General features: G+C 49.4%; 1 protein-coding gene across 2 annotated transcripts in view; it reads right to left on the bottom strand.

The window, feature by feature from the left end:
- B4GALNT3 (beta-1,4-N-acetyl-galactosaminyltransferase 3) overlaps window positions 1–24,905 on the bottom strand; it is a 103,304-nt gene that overhangs the window by 23,129 nt on the left and 55,270 nt on the right. For both annotated transcript variants that reach the window (XM_055396001.2, XM_055396002.2), the window contains exons 2-3: window positions 1,777–1,880; window positions 740–817 (exon numbers count right to left, since the gene is read on the bottom strand). In XM_055396001.2, the coding sequence (XP_055251976.2) occupies window positions 740–817; window positions 1,777–1,880 (182 nt within the window). The remainder of the gene's footprint in view (window positions 1–739; window positions 818–1,776; window positions 1,881–24,905) is intronic.

The following is a 24,905-nucleotide window of genomic DNA, read 5'->3' as shown; positions in this document are numbered from 1 at the left end:
CACTGGAGTGGGTTGCCATTTCCTTCTCCAATGTGTGAAAGTGAAGTCGCTCAGTTGTGTCCGACCCTTAGTGACCCCACGGACTGCAGCCTACCAGGCTCCTCCACCCAGGGGATTTTCTAGGCAATAGTACTGGAGTGGCTTGCCATTGCCTTCTCCGATGCTATCCTACTGGGTCATAAAGCTGACAGGTTACATGCAAAGCCTGGCACGTAGTAGTACTTTTCTGCTTAGTTGCTCACTCATGTCCCACTCTGTATGACCCCACGGACTGTAGCCTGCCAGGTTCCTCTGTCCACAGGATTTTCCAGCAAGCGTACTGGAGTGGATCCAGGGGAATCTTCCCAACCCAGGGATTGAACCTCCTGCATTGGCAGGTGGATTCTTTACCACTGAGCCACCTGGGAAGCCCCCCTGCAAATGTTAGCACTTCTCTGTGTCAGTTAAGGAAGAAAATTCAATAAGCCTGGAACTCTAACTTTTTGCTTCAAATTAGATGAAAAAAAATTTTCTTTTTGGTGACACTGAGTGGCATGTGGGATCTTAGTTCCCCAACCAGGGAGCAAACCCAAACCCCCTGCAGTGGAAGTGCAGAGTCTTAACCATTGGATCGCCAGGGAAGCCCCTAGATGAAAAACTTTAATAATAACCACTAGAATAAAATGCTCTGTGGCCTCTGGAGTCACCTACTAATATCAACACTGTTTTTTTAACCCTGTCTTTCAAGGAGCAGCCTCACCTCTGAGAGCCAGGGCACCGGCTTATTCCACTTCAGGTAGCTGCTGTTTCCACTCCCACCACGTGCTGAGCCTGGGTCCTGGCAGAACAGAGAAGAATGAACTTGGTGGGAATATGAAGGGGGCGATAGGACCGGGGCCCCTTGGACATGCCTGAGGGGATGCAGAGGGTCAAGAGACACAGCCCTGCTGTCGGAAGCTTGTCAACTTAAGGACGTTCCTATTTCTGGTCCACACTCTGCCCCTCACCAACACACCTCCAATGTATACTTCTGGGCTGTTTCTGCTTTCCTGACTTTTCTCAGTCTTCCCATACCAAAAGCACTTTTTTCTAATTAGACCAGGCTCTCCTGAGGACAGGGACCCTGCCTTCCTCTTCCTCTACACCCCCTTAGGGTGCAACTCATTTATCCTAACATTTGTCCCCCTGGGGAGACCCCAACCCTTCCCTACCCTGTAGGTCCATGGGGTCAGTTAGGCTCTGGTCCAGCCTTGGGGGCAGTGTTTGTTCTAGGCTCAGAAGCTCAACCTTTGGGCTCCAGGCTGAACTGGCCTCGAGTTCCCGAACCCCCACCCAGAGCTGCTTCTGGGGACCAGCAGCCCAAGAAATACTATACGGAAAATGCTCCATTATTTGCAGCTATTTGCAGGGAGAGGTGTCTGTCTACCACATCATCTGTGACTCTTGGCTGCCAGCATCCGGGATCATGACTGGAGGACCAGCCCAGTCATCCCAGCAGGAGGCGAGACGTGCTGGTCCTTCCTGAAGCCCCTGTTCTTGCAGAGATGGAGGCCACATCCCTGGACAGCTCAGCTTGCGCATCTTGACATGACAAAGGCTTTGAGGAGGGAGGGCAGGATGGATATCTCTACTCAGAAGGTAGGAGAGCCCGGGACGCCAGTCTGCCATCCAGGACGTCCCTCTGCTCTGCCTCTGCTAACACGGGAAAGCGGAGGATGCCCTCAGGGCTATGTGGGTGGGCGGGTGGGGGACCCAAGTTAAGGCAGCAGCAAGGGGACGGCTGACCCTGCCACGTACCTTGGGGCCCAGCCTCTGGGGACGGTAGAACTGCAGATTCGGGTCCACAGCCGGAATGTTTCTGCTGGCCAGAGCCTTGGCCAGCTCCCTCCAGCTGCCGTACCCTGAGGACGGGAAAGAGGAAGAAAGGAACAAGGTCAGTGTGACCCGAAGGCCTCATACATCCCTGAGACTCAGGGCAGGAAAACTGAGGGAATGGCATGCCTTCTGCTGCTCCTCACGGCTGGCTGTGGGGGTGGGGGTGTCGGGAGACAGTTACACCTTGGCCAAGGTCAACATGGCAGACAGCGAGGACATGAGCTCATCTCCTGTTGGGATTTGCTGTCTTTCCTAAGTCAGAGAGGGAGCCAGGCCGGGTGAAAGCAGAGCTTTGTCCCGCCACGGTGACCACCACAGGCCGCCTCTCCAGGCCTAATTCGTCCAAAAACCATCGTGGGGATGGAAGAGTCTCACAGGACGGTGGAGCTAAGCTTTTTCCCTCCACAACTTTCCCTCCTCCAAGCCAGGGAGCCGACGGGGTTGTCTGACTGGGAGGCCCTCCCCCTACCCACCGCGAGTTGCTGGGCGGCTGGATGGACCAGAGCTGGGGGTGGGGGCAGGAAAGGGTGAGCCAGGACCTGGCATCCACCAATCGGATCTAGTAACAGCTGGAGATGTGAGATGCAAGGACCAGCTCCTCCTGGATTGACCTGGAGGCTGTGAGTAGGCTGACGCCTGTGCCCTCATGCACAACCTGATAAGGTAACAGCCACACCACAGTGAGAACGAGGGGACACGCAGGCATTCACCATCATGCAGAGCGGTGGGGTGGGGAGTCAGAATTCAGCCGTCAGCACTGATGGGGCCGCCCCCAGCTGAGGCGGACGCTTGAGCAGGACGGAGACTTTGATATGTGGAAACGTGAGCCAGAACCACAGGCTTCCAGGAGCTGGGAGGGGCTTTCAAGACCACTACTCAGTACTTCCCTGGGGGTCCAATGGCTGGGACCCTGAGCTCCCAGTGCAGGGGGCCCGGGTTTGATCCCTGGTCAGGGAACTAGATCACACATGCTACAATTAAAACTCAGCATAGCCAGGAAAAAGACAAGACTTCCTAGTCCTCATTTCAGGTGAGGAAATGGAACCCCAGTTATCTGGGCAACAAGCACAGTCAACCCCCTGCCATAAGGGGTACATTTAAGACCCCACCAGCAGATATCCTGAAAACACACATAGTATCAAACTACATATATATGCTTTTTATTCCTATGCACCTATGATTAAGTTTAATTAGACACGGTGAGGGATTAATAATATGAAAAGTAAAATAGAACAATAATACAGTGTATTGTAATAAAAGTTATATGAGTCAGTCTGTCTCAAAATATTTTACTGTACAAAGTGAATGCCTCTGCCATCTTAACTGAGCACTTACTTATCACGCACTGAAGCTAACTTTTGCAGTTTCTGGTTTGACAGCAAAACCAGCACAAATTTCTTTTCCCTTCTTCACAATTTCAGGAGTAGATTTGCTCTTGCTGTAGATCTCAGCAACCTTAGTATGTGATTTTTTTTTTCTTTATTAAGTTTCACCTCTTAACTTAAAAGAAGCACTTTAAGTGATTTCCCTGGTGGTCCAGTGGTTAAGACTTTGCACTTCCACTACTGGGAGCACAGGTCCGATCCCTGGTCTGGGGAACTAAGATCCCACACGCCACATGGCGTGGACAAAAAGAAGCAACACGTTAAGGCTTCCCTTCGGCAAATTCACATCCCCAGCATTACTACTGTTGCACTTCAGGGACAGTACTAAGTAGAATAAGAGTCACTTGAACACAAGCAGTGCAATGCCAGGACAGTCTGATAACCGAGATGGCCACTAGGAGAATAATGGCAGGATGTGGGGGAGAAAGAGGGTGACCCACCTCCTGGGCAGGACGGAACTGGACAGTGAGAGATTTCATCACACTGATCAGAACAGTACACAACTGAAGGCTTATGAATTGTTCATTTCTGGAATGTTCAATTTAATATTTTCAGACTGAGGTTGACCCTGGGTAATGGGAACATTAAAAGTGAAATCATGTCATGGATCAGGGCAACCACTATAGTTTGGACGGAAACCACTTCACTGCAGAGGTGCAGGAACTTCTGCAACAGCTTCCTCAAGATGCCCCTAGGACAGCGACTTCACTGGGGGTCCAGTGGCTAAGACTCCACGCTCTCAATGCAGGGGGCCTGGGTTCTATCCCCGGTCACGGAACTTGATCCCACCTACGGCAACTAAGAGTCCCCATGCTGTAACTGAAGATCCCAGGTACCACAGCTAAGACCCAGCACAGCCAAAGAAGCAAATACATAAATGCTTTTAAAATGACCCCCAGGATACCACCGTGGGTACTCCACGGGAGTGAGGCTGGCATCACTGGCCCCTAGGAGCCAAGAGCTGCCCGGAGACTGAAGCATCCTAGGACCCCCACACCAGCACTGGTAGAGACACCGCCAGCCAAGCAGACAGAGGAAAGAGCACAACCCACAAACACAGGCCACAGCAGTTGGACACCAGCATTCTGCCCAGGTGTGTGACTCTGGGAGAGGGAGTTGGAAAGTGGGGTGCAGTGGGGGCTCTTCTTGCCCAATTACATTCTGGGGTGGCCCCTCAGGGTTTCCTTCGCACCTCTCAGGCATGATCTCACCTGAGCCTTGCAGAACCTGGGGAGATGGGCCAGGTCTGATTACCCCCACTGCATGGATGGGAAGAGACGCCGAGAGCTGAAGGCCACAGAGTCCACTGTTGTTGCAAAGCCGGGGTCAGCACAGAGAGCCTGTCTGTCTCACCAGCCAGTGTTTTCTCGTCCAGCCTACATTTTCTCCTGGGGATGCTGTTTGGGGAAGACTGTGGGGAATCTGGCGGGCAGAGGCCTCAGCTGGAGATCGGTGCCCCTGGGTTTCTATGCAGACATTAGCCGCCTGCTGGTGTTGTGTTTATCGAGACTTTCGCAGGTTTATCCCACCGCATCAAGGTCTCTGCTGTTTCCATGGCGGGGCAGCTGGCAGGCAGAAACAGGTCAGACTAGTTCAACATAGAGAATGTTTTAGGGAAGCAGGATTCTGGGGCTGGTGATGTGAGGTGAGGACAGGGGAGGGGGGCAGAAGGAGGAAGAATGTTCCGGACCTGGTCCTGACATTCTGCATGAGCTCACAGGAGAGATGCTTGTCCCCCACTAACCCCGCTCAGACACCACTAATGATGAAGTCCCATCTCTGCCCAGGCCCCGGAGGCTCTAGGTTAGTGGCTGGGGCAGGGGGCCTAGGGGACATGTAATTCATATCGTGGGAGGGGAGGGGTGGACAGGCGCTACCTTGTCTCTAACTGGGGACGATTGGGTCACCTGTTCCTTGACCATGTGCGGTGACTGAAGACCATCTCCTTATAGACACAGGTGTGAGGACACAACACTGAAAACACAACGCACCGCATTCTCACACACAGGGGTTCCTGTGTGTCCCACACCCACATTCTTTCCCACAGACTTGTCTTCAGGTCCAGCCAAATTCTCTGGCTCCTGGAAGTCATGCAGAAGGCAAGGTGACTCGCCCCATGGTCAATGGACTCTCACCGAGGTCTCACCATGCCCTGTCCTCGTGTTTGCTGGGAAGGGACCAAGCTCTGGATAGGCTCCTCTGAGCTCTCTTTTTGACAAGGCCTTGTCCTTGGGCTCCGTCCTTGGCCTGCCCAGCCCAGGTTCTAGGAAGAATCCTGTTAAGTCTGCTTACAGAACTCCCCCTATCCTTGATAGTTGAATCTGGTAGCCAGGGTCCTGTTGGGCTTTGCTGGCAGGAGTGCCCCAGCCTGTGGCTCCCCCTGGTCACTTCCCATCCACTGAGCCCTCACTCTGCCTATGCGCTGTGAATCCCCAGCTGCCTTTGCTGTCTTTGGAACTGAGCTTAGCTCTACACCATGGTCTTTCTCCCATGCTGTGACAGTTCAGAGTTCAATCTGTCCGTCACCTTTAACTTGTGCCTGGCTCTGTCTCTCTTTTTTAAAAAATTATTTATTTTAATTGGAGGATAATTACCTTACAATATTGTGATGGGTTTTGCCATACATCAGTATGAATCATGTATGAAAAGGCATATATGTGTCTCCTCCATCCTGAACCCCCCTCCCACCTCCCTCCCCACCCTATCCCTCTAGGTTGTCCCAGAGCACCGCCTTTGGGTGCCCAGCATCATACACCAAACTCGCATGGGTCATCTATTTTACATATGGTAACGTGCCAGTGGCTCAGACAGTAAAGCATCTGTCTACAATGCGGGAGACCCAGGTTTGAGCCCTGGGTTGGGAAGATCCCCTGGAGAAGGAAATGGCAATCCACTCCAGTACTATTGCCTGGAAAATCTCATGGACAGAGGAGCCTGGTAGGTTACAGTCTATGGGGTTGCAAAGAGTCGGACACGACTGAGCAACTTCACTTCAATGTGCCAGGAGAAATATCAATAACCTCAGATATGCAGATGACACCACCCTTATGGCAGAAAGCAAAGAAGAACAAAAGAGCCTCTTGATGAAAGTGAAAGAGGAGAGTGAAAAAAGTTGGCTTAAAGCTCAACATTCAGAAAACTAAGATCATGGCATCTGGTCCCATCACTTCACGGCAAATAGATGGGGAAAGCAGTGGAAACAGTGGCTGACTTTATATTTTGGGCTCCAAAATTACTGCAGATGGTGATTGCAGCCATGAAATTAAAAGACGCTCCTTGGAAGGAAAGTTATAACCAACCTAGACAGCATATTAAAAATCAGAGACATTACTTTGCCAACAAAGTTCCATCTAGTCAAGGCTATGGTTTTTCCACTGGTCATGTATGGATGTGAGAGTTGGACTATAAAAGAAAGCTGAGCACTGAAGAATTGATGCTTTTGAACTGTGGTGTTGGAGAAGACTCTTGAGAGTCCCTTGTACTGCAAGGAGATCCAACCAGTCCATCCTAAAGGAGATCAGTCTTGGGTGTTCATTGGAAGGACTGATGCTGAAGCTGAAACTCCAATACTTTGGCCACCTGATGGGAAGAGCTGACTCACTGGAAAAGACCCTGATGCTGGGGAAAATTGAGGGCAGGAGGAGAAGGGGAAGACAGAGGATGAGATGGTTGGATGGCATCACCGACTCAATGGACATGAGTTCGGGTAGGCTCTGGGAGTTGGTGATGGGCAGGGAGGCCTGGCATGCTGCAGTTCATGGGGTCGCAAAGAGTCGGACACGACTGAGTGAACTGAACTGAATGTGCATATCTCAGTGTTATTCTCTCAATCATCACACCCTCTCCTCCCACTGAGTCCAAAAGTCTGTTCTTTATGTTGGTGTCTCCTTTGCTTCTCTCTCTTTTTTTTCTTCGGCTGCATGGCGTGGCATGCAGGATCTTAGTTCCCCAACCAGGAATCGAACCTGCATCCTCTGCAGTGGAAGTGTGGAGTCTTAACCACTGGACTGCCAGAGAAGTCCCTTTATTTCTCTTTAAAAGAGGGTAAGAGGCGGGTTTCCCAGTGTACAAGGACAAATCCTCTGAGAGGAGGGGAGGCCAGTGGTTAAACCTAATGGGTCTCTGCCTGGGTCACAGATGCAGGACCCAATTAGGTGTGTGGCTTTGAAATATCTGGACAAGACGGTCAACAGCCCAGGTTAGCAATTCAAGGAGCAGGAAACGCTCTTTGCAGATGTCTCAGTATGGAAAAGACAAGAAGGCTCTGGAGTCAGAAAGGTCTCTCTGGCTTTCTTCCATGAGAAATGGTGGCCAGACCTCATGAGCAACTAGTTGAAGCTCTTTGGCCCGGTCTCCTCCTCCAGCTGGTGGGAGTGATGATGCCTGCCCCACGGGAATGCCACGAGGAGCCAGTGATGTCCATCAGGCCTGGTATGCGGTCAGACACAGTTAGCACTCCTTCATCCAACAACATCTGCTGAAGACGTGAACTCCAGCTGCTTCAGAATGTTGCAAACCACAGACGGCCAGTAGCCACTGTTCTCCTCTCTGTGCCGAGCAGGCAGACCGCAGGCCAGCAGTGACTCCGTGGTAGGGGTACAGACAGTCTCCTCTCTGCTGCCCGGGCTGCTCCTTGCACCCCTTCCATTACCCACCTATTCCCCCCTACCCTCCACCCCTGTTAATATTCACTGGGTCCATAGTAGGCGTCAGGCACTGTGTGGGGCTTTTCCTGTGTTCACCCTGCCAGTGGAGACCCCAGACCTGATCAGCCTCTCTGCAGGGACCGGGAGCTAAAGAATGTGCCAATTCAACTACTCACACTTGTCACCTGCCCTCAGCTAAGTGAACTCCCACTCCCGGCCAGAGTGCCAGCTGCCAGGGCCTGTCTCTCCTGCACCAGGTGTCACATTTGTGCCAGGAGACAGACACCCTGATCTCAGGTGACAGACAAAGCACCAGCAATGGGCCTCACATTCCGCCCTCACAGAGCTGGGCTATCAAGTTCACCATCAGCCCCCATGCTGCCACACCCCTCCTCTGCACAGCATGGACTCTTCAAAGGCCTAGAGATCATCTCTTTAGCTCTTTGGTGAAAATACGGCATATGCACAGCCCATGGTGCTTTATTATCTTTTTTTTGTTTGTTTCAAAAAAACTCTCATGTGTATTATTTCACTGCATCCTCACCACCTCCTTGTGAACGGTCATCTTCCTTAGAGATGAAAGGACACAAAAGTGAAGTCACACAGTGAATAAGATTGTCTGTGTAAAGGACTCGGTGTCTGGAACACAACAAGCAGTTAATACATTGCAGCTCAATATTTCAACATTGGTCATGTGTTGCTCAATTGTGTCCGACTCTTTGCAACCCCGTGGACCGTAGCCCTCCAGGCTCCTCTCGGACACAACTGAGGCGACTTAGCACACATGCACCTGTGGCAGATCTGAAACTTGCATCCATTTCTCCTGGTCTGTGGTCTGAGTTTCTTGCTGGCATTGTCACGTGGTCCACAGAGATGTTCCCATGAGGGAGAAAGGCAGTTCCTGGCTGCTCAGACAGATCTGGGGTGAAGGTTCAGCTGATGGACTGGACATGGGGAGAGGAATCAAGAATGACTCAGAGGGAACCCTCTTTCACCGTTGGTGGGACTGCAAACCACTATGGAGAACAGTATGGAGGTTCCCTTAAAAAAAAAAACCAACCACAGTACTTCCATAAGACCCAGCAATCCCACGACTGGGCATGTACCCTGAGAAAACCATGATTCAGAAGGACACATGTACCTAAATGTCCAATGATAGATAAATGGTTAAAAAAGATGTGGTTCACATACACAATGGAATAGTACCCAGCCACTGAAAGGAACGAAATAGGGTCATTTGCAGAGACGTGGATGGACCTAGAGCCTGTCATACAGAATGAAGTTAAGTCTGAAAGAGAAAAGCAAATATCCTATATTAATACATATACGAGGAATCTAGAGAAATGGCACAGATGAACTTACTTGCAGGGCAGGACTAGAGACACAGATGCAGAGGACGGTCTTGTGGACACAGCAGGGGAAGGGGAGGATGGGACACACTGACAGAGCAGCACTGACACGTACTCTGCCACGCGTAAAACAGAGCTAGAGGGAAGCTGCCGTATGGCACAGGGAGCTCAGCCTGGTGCTCTGTGATGACCTAGAGGGTGGGGAGGGAGGGAGGCTCAGGAGGAGGCGGATTACAGGTATATATATGGCTGATTCACTTCGTTGTACAGCAGAAACTAACACAATATTGTAAAGCAGTTAAATTCCAATTTTAAAAAATGATTCTGGATTTATACCCTGGCAGTTGGAAAACTGGAGTTGCCATCCCTGAGATGGGGAGGATGGGCGTCAAAGGAGAGGGGCGAGCATGGCGGGGGCTGTGCATCTGGTAGGCAGGGCCGATGGACCACCTCCGGCCTGGGCAGGGCTGCACTGTAACGGGCTGGCGTCTGCCCTGAGCTAAGATGCACTTTGCAAGACGGGAAGGCCTGAGCCCTCGAGGGCCGCAGGAAGGCGGGGCTGAAGGACGGCGTTTACCCGAAGACCCAAAGACCCGAGGTGAATGCAGACGATTTGTTCAGCATCTGTACGGAGACAAGGCGATGAACCCCAGAGGAGCCGAGCAGAGAAAGAACCCTCGTCCCACCAGCGAACAGCAGGCTGTCCAGGGAATGGGAGGTCGTGACGCCCGGGCACTGTTCCACCAAGGCTGGGAACCAGCACTGCTTCCCAGGATCAGAAAGCAAGACTGACTTTGACCTTGGCGTGCACCTGAGGGCCAGTCATATGGGCCCCGCAGAGCAAAGCTGCTGTGGCTGGACGCCAGCAGGCCCCGGGCGCCACCAGAAACCCAAGGTGGCACAGACAGCCAGGGATGGAGCCAGGGACTGTCACCTGGGAGAAAGTCTCAGACGGCAAAGACACAGGCTTTCCTTTCCAGTCGTGACACCCTGGGGACCTGATGCAACAGAAACGATTATTACTGCAACCTTAGCATGTACGGGTCATACACATACTTATGTTTATGGTAAAAGAAATATAGATGATTGTATTCAGGACAACAAGCCTACAGGAAAACAAGGCCTAGAGGATAAAAAACCTCATTGAAAGTCACAGGGATAGTAGGTGACAGAGGGTTTGAACCCTGAGTCCTAATTTCCATGCTCTCTATAGGACACACTTGAGAACCTGACCCAACTCTGCCACCACCATCACAGTCACCTCCTACTCACCCCCCACACCTCCCACACTAGCTCCCTGCCCCTCCAGTTTGGCCAATAACACCTCCCCAAATAAGCCTGAGAACAGCTGTGCCTGCTTGCTTAGTCACTCAGTTGTATCTGATTATTTGTGACCCAAGGCTCCTCTGTCCATGGGGATTCTCTAGGCAAGAATACTGTAGTAAGTAGCCATTCCCTTCTCCAGGGGATCGTCCCAACCCAGGGATTGAACCCAGGTCTCCCGCATTGCGGCAGATTCTTTACCATTGAGCCACCAGGGAAGCCTAAGAATAATAGAGTGGGTGGCCTATCCCTTCTCCAGGGGATCCTCCCAACCCAGGGATTGAACTGGGGTCTCCTGCATTGCAGGTGGATTCTTTACCATCTGAGCTACTAGGGAAGCTCAGAAAGACCCAAACACCCCCGAAGAGCTGGAAAACCAGACAGAAAGCATCTGCACACAGGCCTGCCATCCTTGCTCTGGTCTCTGAGCCTCGTCCTTCTCAACACGAGGGCAAAGCATGCAGCAGCCGCAGGTTACATTCCCTCGGACCTCAGGTGCATGGGTGTGAATGGGGTGTGGGATGGGAGACAGGTGGATCTCCAATGTCTCCCCAGAACCTCTGATTTGATAAGCAGAGATACAGGAAGAGCCCCAAAGAGACTCTTTCCCCCTGCCTGCCGCCCCCGCCAGCTGCTGTGCTCAGAGCTGAACAGCAGCTGCCCCCTCCTCCTTGTTGAGCTAGCTGCTCACCCCACCAGCTCCCCACCAAGCCAGCCAGGAGCTTCTGTGGAGCCTGGATGAGCAGGGCAGGTGGGGACTTGCCAGCCAGACACTAGGGACTGTCCCTACCACCCGGCCTGGGCCGCCTGAGGGGACCCAAAGGGGGGCAATGGAGCTGTGCAGGGACGTGCTGGGCACTTCAGCCCTGCTGCCCATGTCCTGCTCACCTGGACTCCCAGATCTGAGTGAAAGACTCTAAGTGGGTGGATGAGCAAGGAGACGGAGGGAGGGGGCAAATGCCCTTTGTCTTCTGTGCTCCGCTTGGGGAACACGGGATCTGCCTGCACACAGACCTGCCCTGTAACTTCCTGCCACCCCCTAGCCATGGACTGATCCACACTGGTCCCCCTGAAGGTCTGGCCAGGCCTCAGGGCACCTCCAGGACATTGTCATCATCACCATCACTGTGACAAAGAACAAAACAGAACTGACAACCTTTCAGGCCCTGGGTACATGTCCAGGTCAATACAGCTACACACACAGTTCTGTCTGGGGGGAGTTTTGACAAAGAAGCTTGATGAAATGAGATGGTTTCTGGAAAATCTAGAGGTAACAGGGTCCAGGGGGGGCCTCCTAGGTGCTGCTAGTGGTAAAGAACCTACCTGCCAATTCAGAAGACGTAAAAGACTCAGATTTGATCCCTGGGTCAGGAAGATCCCCTGGAGGAGGGAAAGGCTACCCACTCCAGTATTCTTGCCTGAGAAATTCCATGGACAGAGGAACCTGGCAGGTTAATATCCATGGGATTGCAAAGAGTCAGACGTGACTGAAGCGACTTAGCACATGGACACACAACAGGGTCCAGGATTTCTAAAACTGGCCCACATCCACTTAACCCTCGGGTGGGTGGACATGGACGAGGGCCCCTCAGGTCAGACTGTCTTGTCCGGTCATCCCTCCAGACTGGGACACAGACAAGCTTCTAAATGTGAAGCAGAGGGACGGCCCTTTTCTGTCTTGGAGAAAAGCGGGAGTTCAGAGGTGGTCAAGGGTAAGCAGTCGGCAGACTGGGAAGAGCATGAATCAATGAACCAACCAATCCCCATCATTTACTGAGCACCTGTTACGTCCTTGGAGCTCAGTTAAGTGTTGTGATGGAGAAAAAGGTAGAAGTGGAGTCTTTCCGCTCCCTCTACTCCTGGTGCACTTGGGGTGGACGTCGTGTGAATGAAGGGACTGACGTGTCTGTGGCCTCCTGTGCCTGCTCTGGACTCAGGCCCCACCCCACGCAGGGTGAGCACAAGCAGACACAGGTACACAAGCAGACAACACACAGGTGCACCTCGGGTAGCTGGGTTCATGGGAGCTAATGGCACGATACTCTATCTCCCAGACTTGCGGGAACCTCAGACAAAGTGGTCTACCAACATTTCTTTGGATCAGAGAATCGGTCTCTAGGATCCCACAGTTCAAGAGAGGCAACACAGACAGAAGAAAACCCTGGAGTCAGCCCAGCAGACAGGAATACCACCCCCGCCCCGAAGACCTGACGTGGCCCACGGAAGCCCTGGTATTTGGAGCCACCATGGGCTCTAGGCACTTGGGCTTCTGTAGTTTTGGTGTGGGGGCTTAACTGTGCCACGGCATGTGGATCTTCCCAGATCAGGGATTGAACCTACATCTCCTGCATTGGCAAGCATACTCTTTACCACTGAACCACCAGGGAAGCCCTGGCTCATTTTTTAAAAATATTCCCTAACAAGTATCCTTTGTTTGTTGAGTGGGAAAACAATGAAATCGAAAGGAAGGAGGAAGAGAGAGGAACCCTGAGGCTAAGACAGTTTCCAAGGTCCACAGAGGGACTCGATTTGATACCTGGAGCCACGGATCCACAGGTCCCTCCCCCCAGGTGTCTCCGCTGAAAACAAGGTACTCTTTCAAGCATCTTGCTTCTCCCTTCTCCATCAGCCTGAGGACAAGGAAGATGCAGGGTCTGATCTGAAGGGCTGCCAGCTGCCAGGTGGGGAGGTCTGACAGAGCTGACTTGCCAAAGTCAAGCTGAGGTTGTTGTAACCTGTCCTGGGAAGGAAGGCAAAGAGTGGGGAAGAAGGGCATGCCCACAGCTGCTCTGGTCTCCAATGGAGAACCTGGGGCCTGCATTCCTCGTGCCCCGGAATATCACTCAAGGGTGAGACCACACTTAGAATGGAGGCCATCGCCAAGTGCTACCCCCAGCCCCAAGTTGGCATCCCATACCATCCAGATCCATCCATGGGATCCATCAGATCAGAGCTCGCTCTCATATATTCATCCTGATCCTATTGAAGAGGAAAAGTTAAAATTTTCCATAACCTCCTGCTTGTTCTGCCTCTGTAACTCAGCTTGCTCCTTACAAAGTCTGGATCACGTAGGTCACCTAGTCTCAGAAAGTGGTGACTTGCAATACTAGGAACTGGAGCTTATCTCGGTCACCCTCGTCCTGCTCTTTGAAACTGTCCAGCCCTGCAAGCCTGCTTAATCACGCCTGTCTGGTTAAAGGTTAGGCATCCCCTTCCCCGTCTTGACTGCTGTTCCCACGCGTGAAACCCCTTACTTTAAGCCAGTCTATTAGCAGCTAGTGTTGCCCACTATTGTAGGTCTATAAAAACTCTATAACCCCTTTGTTCAGGGCTCAGAGCCTGGGGTGTTAACTCCTCTGGGCCCACTGGTGTAATAAACCTGAGTTTTCCAACTCTCTGAATGTGGTGCTTGGTTTCTCGATTACTGGTTTCCACAACACTATGAGTCGTGTCCACCTTGCTGACGGGTCACAGAGACCCACAGCCTAGTTAACGGACTTGCCTAACAATGTCAAAGAGGAGCCTGGGTAAGCCCAGGCTAGAGCCAAGGGCTCAATGCTCACCACATCACAGCACCATACACACCTGTGGCTGTGGGATTCAGTGGGCGACAGGGAGCCTGGGTAGGGGAGGACCTGGCTGTACCCACTCTGGAAGAGGGCTGACCATTAGCACCGTGCTGGCAGGAACTAGGTCTCATTGTTATATTCCCACCATGTAAATCGGTTGGAATTAGAATCACCGTGCTACTTCTTGTCTCTATGAATCTGACCGTTGGACATCTCATCTAAGTAGAATCATACAATATTTGACCTTTGTGTCCAGCTTCTTTCACTTAATGTCTTCAAGGTTCATCCATGTGGTATCATGTGTCAGAATTTCCTTCCTTGTGCAGGCTGGATCACATCCCGTCATATGGATGGAGCACATTTTGGTTTTCTGATCATCCGCTGATGGACATCTGGGTCATATCTACCTTCAGCCACTGTGCTCTGAACACAGGTGGGCTAGTGTCAATCCCTGCCTTCTTTCCGGAAGGCATGGTCTTTTAAACTGCTAAAAACGGACTCTCCTGGCAGTGCAGAGGATAAGAATCCACCTGCCAAGTGGATGCAGGTTCAATCCCTGGCCCAGGAAGATTCCACATGTTGAGGAGCAAATAAGTCCCAATGTCACAACTTCTGAGCCAGAGCTATAGAGCCTGCAAACTGCAACCACTTAAGCCTGCACACTCTAGGGCCCACAAGCCGCAACTAAGAAGCCTATGCGCCTAGAGTCCCACGCTCTGCAATGAGAGAAGACACGGTAATGAGAAACCCACGCACCACACCTAGAGATTAGCCCTCCACTCATTGCAACTAGAGAAAGACCTCGTGCATCAACAAAGACTCAGTGCAGCCAAAAATAAATACTAAAAGAAAACTCACTCTCTTAAACTGCCTAAATGTCTGTCCATTCTTCCAGAGACAGCCCAGAGGGAGGGGATCAGGCTGCACCCTCATGTAGAGACATGGTGGGAACCTCGTGTTCACCTGAGGATACAGATGGTCTGGGGACTGTTGGTGGGAGCAGAGAGCAGCCACCCAGGTAAGGGGTTAGGAGGGAGAACAGAACTTCCAAGTGGACCCTGGATGGGCCCTCCTCAGGGACAGTGACGTCCTAGTCCACCAGCCTGTGTGGAAACAAGCAACTTCAACACAACCCAGCCTTGGAGAGAGGCGACGTTGCCTGGGCCCCTGGAACTGCAGCCCGGTGTCAATACCAGTCCACAAACTGGTCCTCAGGGAGACAGGTACGGAGGCTCAGAGCAAGCATTAGGAACCCGTGAGTGCACGCTGAGGTTTCTGTAACATCAACAAAGTACAGGGGGGTGGAGGCCATCTGGGATGTCGTGAACTCCCCGGAGAGTCGCGTGGGCTGCAGGCCGCATACTGTAACGTGTAACGTGGCCACAACGGTGATGGGTTGGGAGCCAAAATCCGGAACTGGAAAAACCGGCTCTTCCTCAAGACAGTATGTTCAGTTAGCATCAGAGGCGTGCCTGCCTGTCTTTCCTCCTTCTCTCTCCCTTCCTAACTTAGACGAGAGGTGATCTCAGGAAAGACTACAAGTGTGGCCCACAGAATCAGGAGAAGCACACAAGCAGGCCAAACCAGGGCAGCAATGGAGTCCCCACCAGCTAACAATGCTCCAAACCCTGTGCGTCTCCGCTCAGAACACAAATTCCCAGGAAAAAGCCTCAGCTTGGGCCGGGTGTCCTTATGGTGTCAAAGGGGGTAAGACCCCTGCAGGTTTCACTAGAACAACAGGTAGGGGAGTGAGCAGTCTCATCGTGGGGGATTTTCTGAATCTTCCTTGTGAAAATAGCTTAACTCAACAATTGACCATGATTCCTAAAACAAAAGTATCTGAGACTTGTCTGAGAGGCATATTTTTTAAGCGGGGGCACATAAATGCAGATACAGCTGAAAGTATAGACATAGACACACCATGGAGTTAGCTCCATAATGCTTAAGAGACTTTACAGAATATGGGGAAGATGGGAAAGTGGATTATTTAGAATATCCTTGGGAGGGACTTCCCTGGTGGTTCAGCGGCTAAGACACCTCTCCCAATGCAAGAAGCTCAGGTTCAATCCCTGGTCAGGGAACTAGATCCCGCATGCCACAGCTAAGACCCAGTGCAGCCAAATAAATAAATGCTGCTGCTGCTATTCAGTTGCTCAGCCATGTCCAGCTCTTTTGCAACCTCATGGATTTGAGCCTGCCAGGCTCCTCCATCCATGGGATTTTCCCAGGCAAGGATACTGGAGTAGATTGCTATTTCCTACTCCAGGGTATCTTCCCAACCCAGGGATTGAACCCCTGTCTCCTGTATTGGCAGGAGGATTCTTCACCACTGCACCACCTGGGAAGCCCTCAAATAAATCAGTTCAGCTCAGTCGCTCAGTTGTGTCCGACTCTTTGCAACCCCATGGACTGCAGCATGTCAGGCTTCCCTGTCCTTCACCATCTCCTGGAGTTTGATCGAACTCATGTCCATTGAGTTGGTGATGCCATCCAACCATCTCATCCTCTGTCATCCCCTTCTCCTCCTGTCTTCAATCTTTCCCAGCATCAGGGTCTTTTCAAATGAGTCAGTTCTTTGTATCAGGTGGTCAAAGTATTGGAGCTTCAGCTTCAGCATCAGTTCTTCCAATGAATATTCAGGACTGATTTTCTTTAGGATTGACTTGTTGGATCTCCTTGCAGTCCAAGGGACTCTCAAGAGTCTTCTCCAACACCACAGTTCAAAAGCATCAATTTTTTGGTGCTCAGCTTTCTTTGTAGTCCAACTCTCACATCCATACATGACCACTGGAAAAACCACAGCTTTGACTAGATGGACCTTTGTCAGGAAAGTAATTTCTCTGCTTTTTAGTATGCTGTCTAGGTTGGTCATAGCTTTTCTTCCAAGGAGCAAGCACCTTTTAATTAATTATTAATCAAATAAATAAATATAAATATTTTAAGTAAAAAATAAACTTGGCCTGTTATAATGCATAACACTCAAATGTTTATTCAAACTTACTTTTGTATGTTGTTTTCCAGTAGGTGATCTAAAAAGTGGTTGAAGTAAAGTGCAAAAGAAAACAACTTTAAGGAACAAATCCAACTGCACTAGATATGCTTGTAAATAAACTAATGGCATAAAAAATAAAATGAAGATGTTCAGTGAATGACTGATGATTTTACTGAAATAACTTTCATCATTTTTACCATAGCTTGTCCCCTAAACACCTTTATTAAAAAACATTTATCTATATATACAGGGCTTCCCTTGTGGCTTAGCCGGTAAAGAATCTACCTGCAATGTGGGAGACCTGGGTTCGATCCCTAGGTTGGGAAGATCCCTTGGAGAAAGAAAAGGCTACCCGCTCCAGTATTCTGGCCTGGAGAATTCCATGGGCTGTATAGTCTATGGGATCCCAAAGAGTTGGACATGACTGAGTGACTTTCACTTTCATAGAAATGTCCACAAGCACATTAAATATTCCTTTGCCAGGCTATCTATCTACATTCTATTGACAGATGGAAGGAAAAAATATCCTTTTCTCTGGGTTAACAACAACTTCTTAAAATAAATGAACAAACCTGGTGGTCCAGTGGCTAAGACTCTGCACTTTTTACTGCAGGGGGTGCCAGTTCAACCCCTGGTCAGGGAACTAAGGTTCCATACACTACATGGCATGGCCAAAATTTTTTTTAATTTTAAAATTTACAATAAACGAACAAATGTAAGTATACTTGATAATAAGGAGGAACTTAGAATTGGTGGGAAAGGACCCAAGCAGAAACTTGGTTGACCTTGTCTGTTTTCTATCTTCACAAATAAGCCTCTGCTCACTGGACTGCAGTGTAGTCATTAAAATATCTCCATAAGCGCTGACACTACTGAACTAAATACCCCAAGAGAGTCTCTCCCAGGCTACTCTCAGCTTCACAAATGCAATGAAACCCTCTACGATGGCTGATTAAATGGCTGATTCATGTTGATGTTTGAAGAAAACAACAAAATTCTGTAAAGCAATTATCCTTCAATTAAAAAATAAATAAATTTATATAAAAGTAAACTACTAAAATAGGGTTTTTATATCTCAAACAGTGAAAACACCAGCTCCAGGTCTACAGGGGAAAGGGCAATGAGTATAAGACTGAAAATCTGACGAAGTCCACTGATCATTTGATGTGTCAGCGACCAAACTTTCTGAACCCAAAGTCAGGCTCTGTGGTCTGACCAAGGCAACAGCACGTCTGCCGCAGTTCATCTTTCCTGGAAACCCAGGCCAAACAGCCACATTGTTTATCTGACACTAAGTTATCGGTTTCACAGATCGCCATTGTCTTAGCCTCACTAAACTGGCTGAATTTGCTGTTGAAATGACCAGCGGGGCCAATCTATACAACTCTGTCTAGCCTATCTATAGCCAGGATACCAGGAATGCTGGCCAGAGATGCTCAAAGAGCTCCAGAGGATAAAGTTCATTCCAAGATCCTGTACCCAGGCTGTGCCCTCGCCCCACCCCCGCAACTGTTCCCCATGCTCTCCTCCTCTGAGCCACAGACGGCGCTGGACAGAGGGACAGCCAGCCCCAGCGGTACACAGAAGTGGGGGCAGCATGGAATTACTGAGAGGCTGGATGAGTTCTGAAATCCCCCCATGTCAAGCACATGTGGAGCGGGTGGAAAGCCAAGGGTGTCAAGACGGCTCCCCTGGCAGCAAAGATGTCCAGGATAAACGTCCCCAGAATGGCACTATGTGAGGGGGCGGGGGCTTCACTCTGCCCGTTTTTTGCTGAGGACAATGAGCTCTACGGGGTCTCAAAGAATCAGACACGACTTAGCAGCTGAACAACCACTGAGCTGAGACGCACGGCCACCCAGCCTGAGTCCGTGTGCCTGATGTGTCCTAAAGAATCTCAGTGAGCGCGCTCCCTGGCGATCCGGCGGCTACGACTCCGCCTTCCATTGCAGAGGGTGGAGGTTTGATCCCTGGTCAGGGAGCTACTTAAGAGAGGCAGGTTCGATCCCTGGGTTGGGAAGATCCCCTGGAGGAGGGCATGGCAACCCGCTGCAGTACTCTTGCCTGGAGAATCCCATGGACAGAGAAGGCTGGAAGGCTGCAGTCCATAGTGTCACAAAGAATGGGACACAACTGAGCGGCTTAGCTCAGTCCCTCACTCCGGGAGTTAAGATCCCACATTCCTCGGGACCAAAAAACCAAAACATAAAACAGAAGCAATACGATAACAAACTCAATAAAGACTTAAGAAAAAATCTTCACATTAAAAAAAAAATCTTCAAAAGAAAAGAACCTCAGCAAGCCAACACATCAAGGTCCAGCAGGGACCAAAGAGGAACTCAAGGGTTCGTGCTCCAAACTGGACAGAATGTGGATCCTTCCCGGAAAAGGAGAAAGTCAGAGAGAGAGCTTTGGAGAGGAGCCAGGACCACAAGCATACTCCAAAGACTAGGAGAAGGGGGGCTTGCGACCACCAAGCCAAGACCTGCTGTGATCACGACCTCTGAGATCTTAGACTTTTGGTCTGAGCAACTCTTGTTTCACCTGCGTGATACTGAAATGATTTCTGGAACATTCTCCCACTTGGGGTACTTGTGAAGACAAGTGAGGCACAGAGAACTTAGATTATATTTTTGGCCTCCTGAGCTTAAACTTTGATATTTAATGACCCATGATAGCGGTCAGTATCCTAGTAACACAGAAGACCCTTGGGGATCTATTAACTGTTTAGCATTCCCAGGTCTTAAGGGAATATGTTTTCCGTCTTTCAAAGAGCCTGTTGTAGGCAATTTGGAGAGTAAGATGCAAATATTCCCCTGAGCAGGCTGAGCACCGCACTAGGTTTCCTCGGAGCTCACCAGCGCACAAAAACACATGCAGGCTTTACACAAAGAAAGCACAGTCTCATATTTATTTTGAAGTGGCTTCTTGGGTCAGCTTGTTAGAGTTGCAAGGGCTACACTAAATGGCTCACAGTGGGAAGGAAGCTTAAAAAGAGACCTGTGGAAGGAAAGTGGAAGCTGCACGGCGGTCACTTACTGGATTTATTGAGCATCTAGTATGTACACAGGAGCCACTCTGCCCGGCTCTGTGTGAAGTACCAGTGCAGGAGCCAGGAAGATCTGGAATCGAATCGAGCCCCAGCCCCATCACTTCTAGCTATGTGACCTTGGGCAAGTTCCTTAATCTCTCAGGGCCTCAGGCAACTCACCTTGCCACCACCACCCCACTGTTCACTTAGGAAGATTAATAATAATTAGGTCTGTGAATGAATTAAAGCAACATTTCCTCCCTGTAGGCAGGATAAGAGATGGCTCCCTCAGCACCGGGGGCCCCAGCTGTTTACTGATTGTTTACTCCAGCCCCGAATATTTCACTCATTAATATCCAACACACACTAACCCCGTAAGGTAAATGTTTCTCTCCTCATTCTTCCAATAATAAAACCGAGGTTAAAGAGTTTACAAGATTTGCTCAAGATCCCGTAAATGGCCCAACTGGGATTCCAACCAGACTAGTCCTGTTTGGCTTCAAAGTTCACAGTCGTCCTGGTAACCCTGTGAGCCCTGCTTCCTTCCTCTACCCAAGTCTGCCTCACACACTTAGGGTACAGTGAGGCCCCTGGAGTTCCCAGAGAAGGATCCTGGCTGTCCGGGAAGACCTCGTGGTGTAGGAGCATCCAGAGCAGGTGTTCTGGGAAGCAGGTGGAGCTGCTGGGCCTGGGAAGGGAAGGGACTCACTGCTCCCAAGGAGTCATAGCTTTTATGGGGCAACCTGGGTTGTCTCCAGCTCTAAGCCCCACCCAGGCCCCTGCGTTGGTTCCCACCTGGAACACAGAAGCGTTTCACTAAAATGAAAGCAGCCTGTGAGCACCACCCTCTCGCAGTGCCAGAGTGCAGACGTGTACCACGTAGAAGTCGATGACCCCTGCAAGCCCCACTGCCCTGCTTCTGGCCACTGCTCAGTCCTCTGGCTAACAGCACCCCTCATTGCTCCTACTTTCACATCTGCACAACCCACCTTGGGGTTCAGTCTGGAACCCCTTCCATTACCTGTCTACATACCCTTACTCTCCAATCTCATCCGGTCCTTGGGAATCCCGTCTGAATGAGGATGGCTTCCCTAGCTGTCCCCTGCACACCCCTTGAAGTCCACCTTTGTGTCTCTGAGTGACGAATCCACTCCCCCGCCTGGAGACCCAAGAGACCTCCAACTCAACAGGCCTGAAACCAAACTCTTGATTTTTCCTGAGAAGCCTGCTCTTCTCCATCCTCCCCATTTCAGTAAGTGCAGTTCCAACCTTCCAACTGCCCAGATCATGAATCTTGGAATCATTCTGGATTCCTCTCTCCACATTTAATGCATCAGCAGGTCCCTTCATCTCAACCTTCAAAAACTACCCAAACCCAGCTTCTTCTGACACCTCTACGGCCTCTGCCTCACCCTGGCCACCACTCCTCTGTCTGGCCTACGTGACTCCACCCTCAGGGCCTACAGTCCAGCAGCTGAGTGACCCCACTAAAAGGCTTGCCACGTCAGCTTCCTGCTCAGAACACACCAGGTCCTTCCCAGCTCACTCAGAGTACGATCCAAGGTCCTTTAGGTCCTATAGGTAAGGCTTGCCGGGGGCAGGCCCAGGCTACATTGTTTGTTCTGGCAGAGTTATTATCAGCATCCAGTTTCACTGTCGAAAGTGTGTCAAAGAATATAAGTTGGTGCAGCTACTATGGAAAATAGTACAGAGGTTCCTCAAAAGACAAAAATAGGGACTTCCCTTGGATCCCCGGTCAGGGAACAAAGCTCCCACACACCAAGGAGCAACTAAGTCCATGAACTGCTTCTAGAGAGTCCATATGCCTTGATGAAAAATATTGCATGATCCAGCGAAGATCCCTCAAGCCGCAACTAAGACTCAATGAAACTAAATAAATACATAAATATTTTTTAAAAGACTAAATATTTTTTAAAAGATTAAATATGGAGTTGACATATGATCCTGCAATCCTACTCTGGGGCATATATGCAGACAAAACTATTATAATTTGAAAAGAAGTAAACACCCCCATGTTCAAAACAGCAATAGCCAAGATTGGAAGCAACCTAAATGTCCATTGACAAATGAATGGATAAAGAAGATGTGGTGGAGTACTTATCTAACTTCTATGCAGAGTAATCATGAGACGTGCTGGGCTGGATGAAGCACAAGCTGGAATCAAGATCACCAGGAGAAATAGCAATAAACTCAGATATGCAGCTGTCACCACCCTTATGGCAGAAAGCAAAGAACTAAAGAGCATCTTGATGAAAGTGAAAGAGGAGAGTAAAAAAGTTGGCTTAAAACTCAGCTTCAAAAAACTAAGATCATGACAGCCGGTCCCATTACTTCAAGGCATATAGATTGGGAAACAATGGAAACAGTGACAGACTTTATGTTTTGGGGCTCCAAAATCACTGCAGATGGTGACTGCTGCCATGAAATTAAAAGATGTTTGCTCCTTGGAAGAAAAGCTATGACCAACCTGCTGCTGCTGCTGCTGCGTCACTTCAGTCGTGTCCGACTCTGTGTGACCCCATAGACGGAAGCCCACCAGGCTCCCCCGTCCCTGGGATTCTCCAGGCAATGACCAACCTAGACAGCACATTAAAAAGCAGACGTTACTTTGCCAACAAAGGTCCATCTAGTCAAAGCTGTGTTTTTTCCAGTAGTCATGTATGGATGTGAGAGTCGGACTATAAAGAAAGCTGAGAACTGAAGAATTGATGTTTTTGAACTGTGGTGTTGGAGAAGACTCTTGAGAGTCCCTTGGACTGCAAGGAGATCAAACCAGTCAATCCTAAAGGAAATCAACTCTGAACATTCATTGGAAGGACTGATGCTGAAGCTGAAGCTCCAATACTTTGGCCACCTGATACAAAGAACTGACTCCTTGGAAAAGACCTTGATGTTGGGAAAGATTGAAGGCAGGAGGAGAAGGGGATGACAGAGGATGAGATGGTTGGATGGCATCACCGACTCGATGGACATGAATTTGAGCAAGCTCCGGGATTCAGTGATGGACAGGGAAGCCTGGCCTGCTGCTGTCCATGGGGTCTCAAAGAGTCGGACACGACTGAGCAACTGAACTGAGCTACTTGGACACAAAAAAGGAATGAAATAATGCCATTTGCAGCAACGCAGATTGAGCTAGAGATTATCATAAAAAGTGAAGGAAGTCAGCCAGAGAAAGACAAATATCATATATCACTTACATGTGGAATCTAAAATATGACCCAAACGAACTTATCTATGAAACAGAGAACAGACTTGTGGTTGCCAAGAGGAAAAGGGAAGGAGTGGGAGTCTGGGGCTTAGCAGATGCAAACTATTACACATAGAATGGGAAAACAACAAGGGCCTACTGTATACAACAGGGAATGTGTTCAATATCCTGTGATAAACCACAGTGGAAAAGAATCTGAAAAAGAATATAAATATATATATACACACACACATATGTATAACTGAGTCACTTTGCTGTACAGTAGAAACCGACACAACACTGTAAATTATACTCCAGTAAAATAAAATTTTTAAAAAAGTGTCCTACAGGGGACTTCCCTGGTGGTCCAGTGGTTAAGACTCTGAGCTCTCATGCAGGAGGTGTGGGTTTGATCTCTGGTCAGAGAACTAGATCCCACATGTCGCGAATAGATTGAAGATCCCACATGCCACAACTAACACCAGTGAAACCAAATCAATTTTTTAAAGAAAAGGTCCAGAGTCAGATGTCATGGTATCTGGCTATGCAACCTCAGTGTTTAAGCCTTGGTTTCCTTCTCTACAGTAACAACACTAGTAGGATTTACCTTATGGGGTTGCTGGTTATGAGGATCAAATGAGAAGAGAACATAAGTGCCCCGCAATACTGGAGATAATAATAGAGAAAATAAGAGTCAATACATTTAGCATTTACTATGTACCAGGAAGTGTACTAAACATTTTATAAATATTATCTCATTTAATTCTCACAGAAACCCTTTGAGGCAGGCACTATCATTAGCTCCATTTTATAGATAAGGAAACTGAAAAGCAGGGGGGTTAAGTAACTTGGCCAGAGCCACACAACTGATAAGTGGCAGAGCTGGGATTTGAACCCAAGGTGGGTTCAATGATCCTCCAATTAAAAATAAATAATTAAAAATATACAATCCATTTAAAAAATAATTGTAACAATATTTCACGTGTACAACAATAGCACAAGTTAGCAGACTGTTTTCCTCCTGACAGACAACTGGTTTTCAACTGATGCTGTAGCTTGTGTGGCTGTTATGATTTTTACAGATCAAGTTTCAAAGTTAGATGTCGAGGTAAAGCATATTTAAAAAATTTTAGTAATGGACATATCACTTTTTCCCAAATGGTTTGAAAACAGTCCATGCTGTCAGCTGTGTTATTTACGGGTGTCTGTTTCCAGGCAACTGCATTAGCACCACGTATTCATCTTCAAAATTTCTGCCAATCTGATGGAAATATGTTTTTGAAAACACAGATACACATTATCCTGCAACTTGCCTTATTCCCCTCAACGATAATAGCAAGGCCGTCTTTTCCATTGTTTCTAAACGCTGTTGTTTATGTCACAGATTCACCTCTGTGACTTGGAACGCATTTCCTTCCCACCTGGGACAGCTGATCTATGCATGAAATGGGGATGATGATGCTTCTCCTTAACTGGCAGGAGAAGGTAGAAATTATTTCAAAACAAGTACAGAAGCACTTCACACTCACTGGGACAGCAGTCAGCAAA

This window comes from Moschus berezovskii, chromosome 6 (genome assembly GCF_049115385.1).
Source record: "Moschus berezovskii isolate FMDL1 chromosome 6, NW_MosBer_1.0, whole genome shotgun sequence".
Lineage (NCBI taxonomy): Eukaryota > Metazoa > Chordata > Mammalia > Artiodactyla > Moschidae > Moschus > Moschus berezovskii.
Note: the sequence above shows the minus strand (reverse complement) of the source record. Positions and strands in the feature narration are given on the sequence as shown.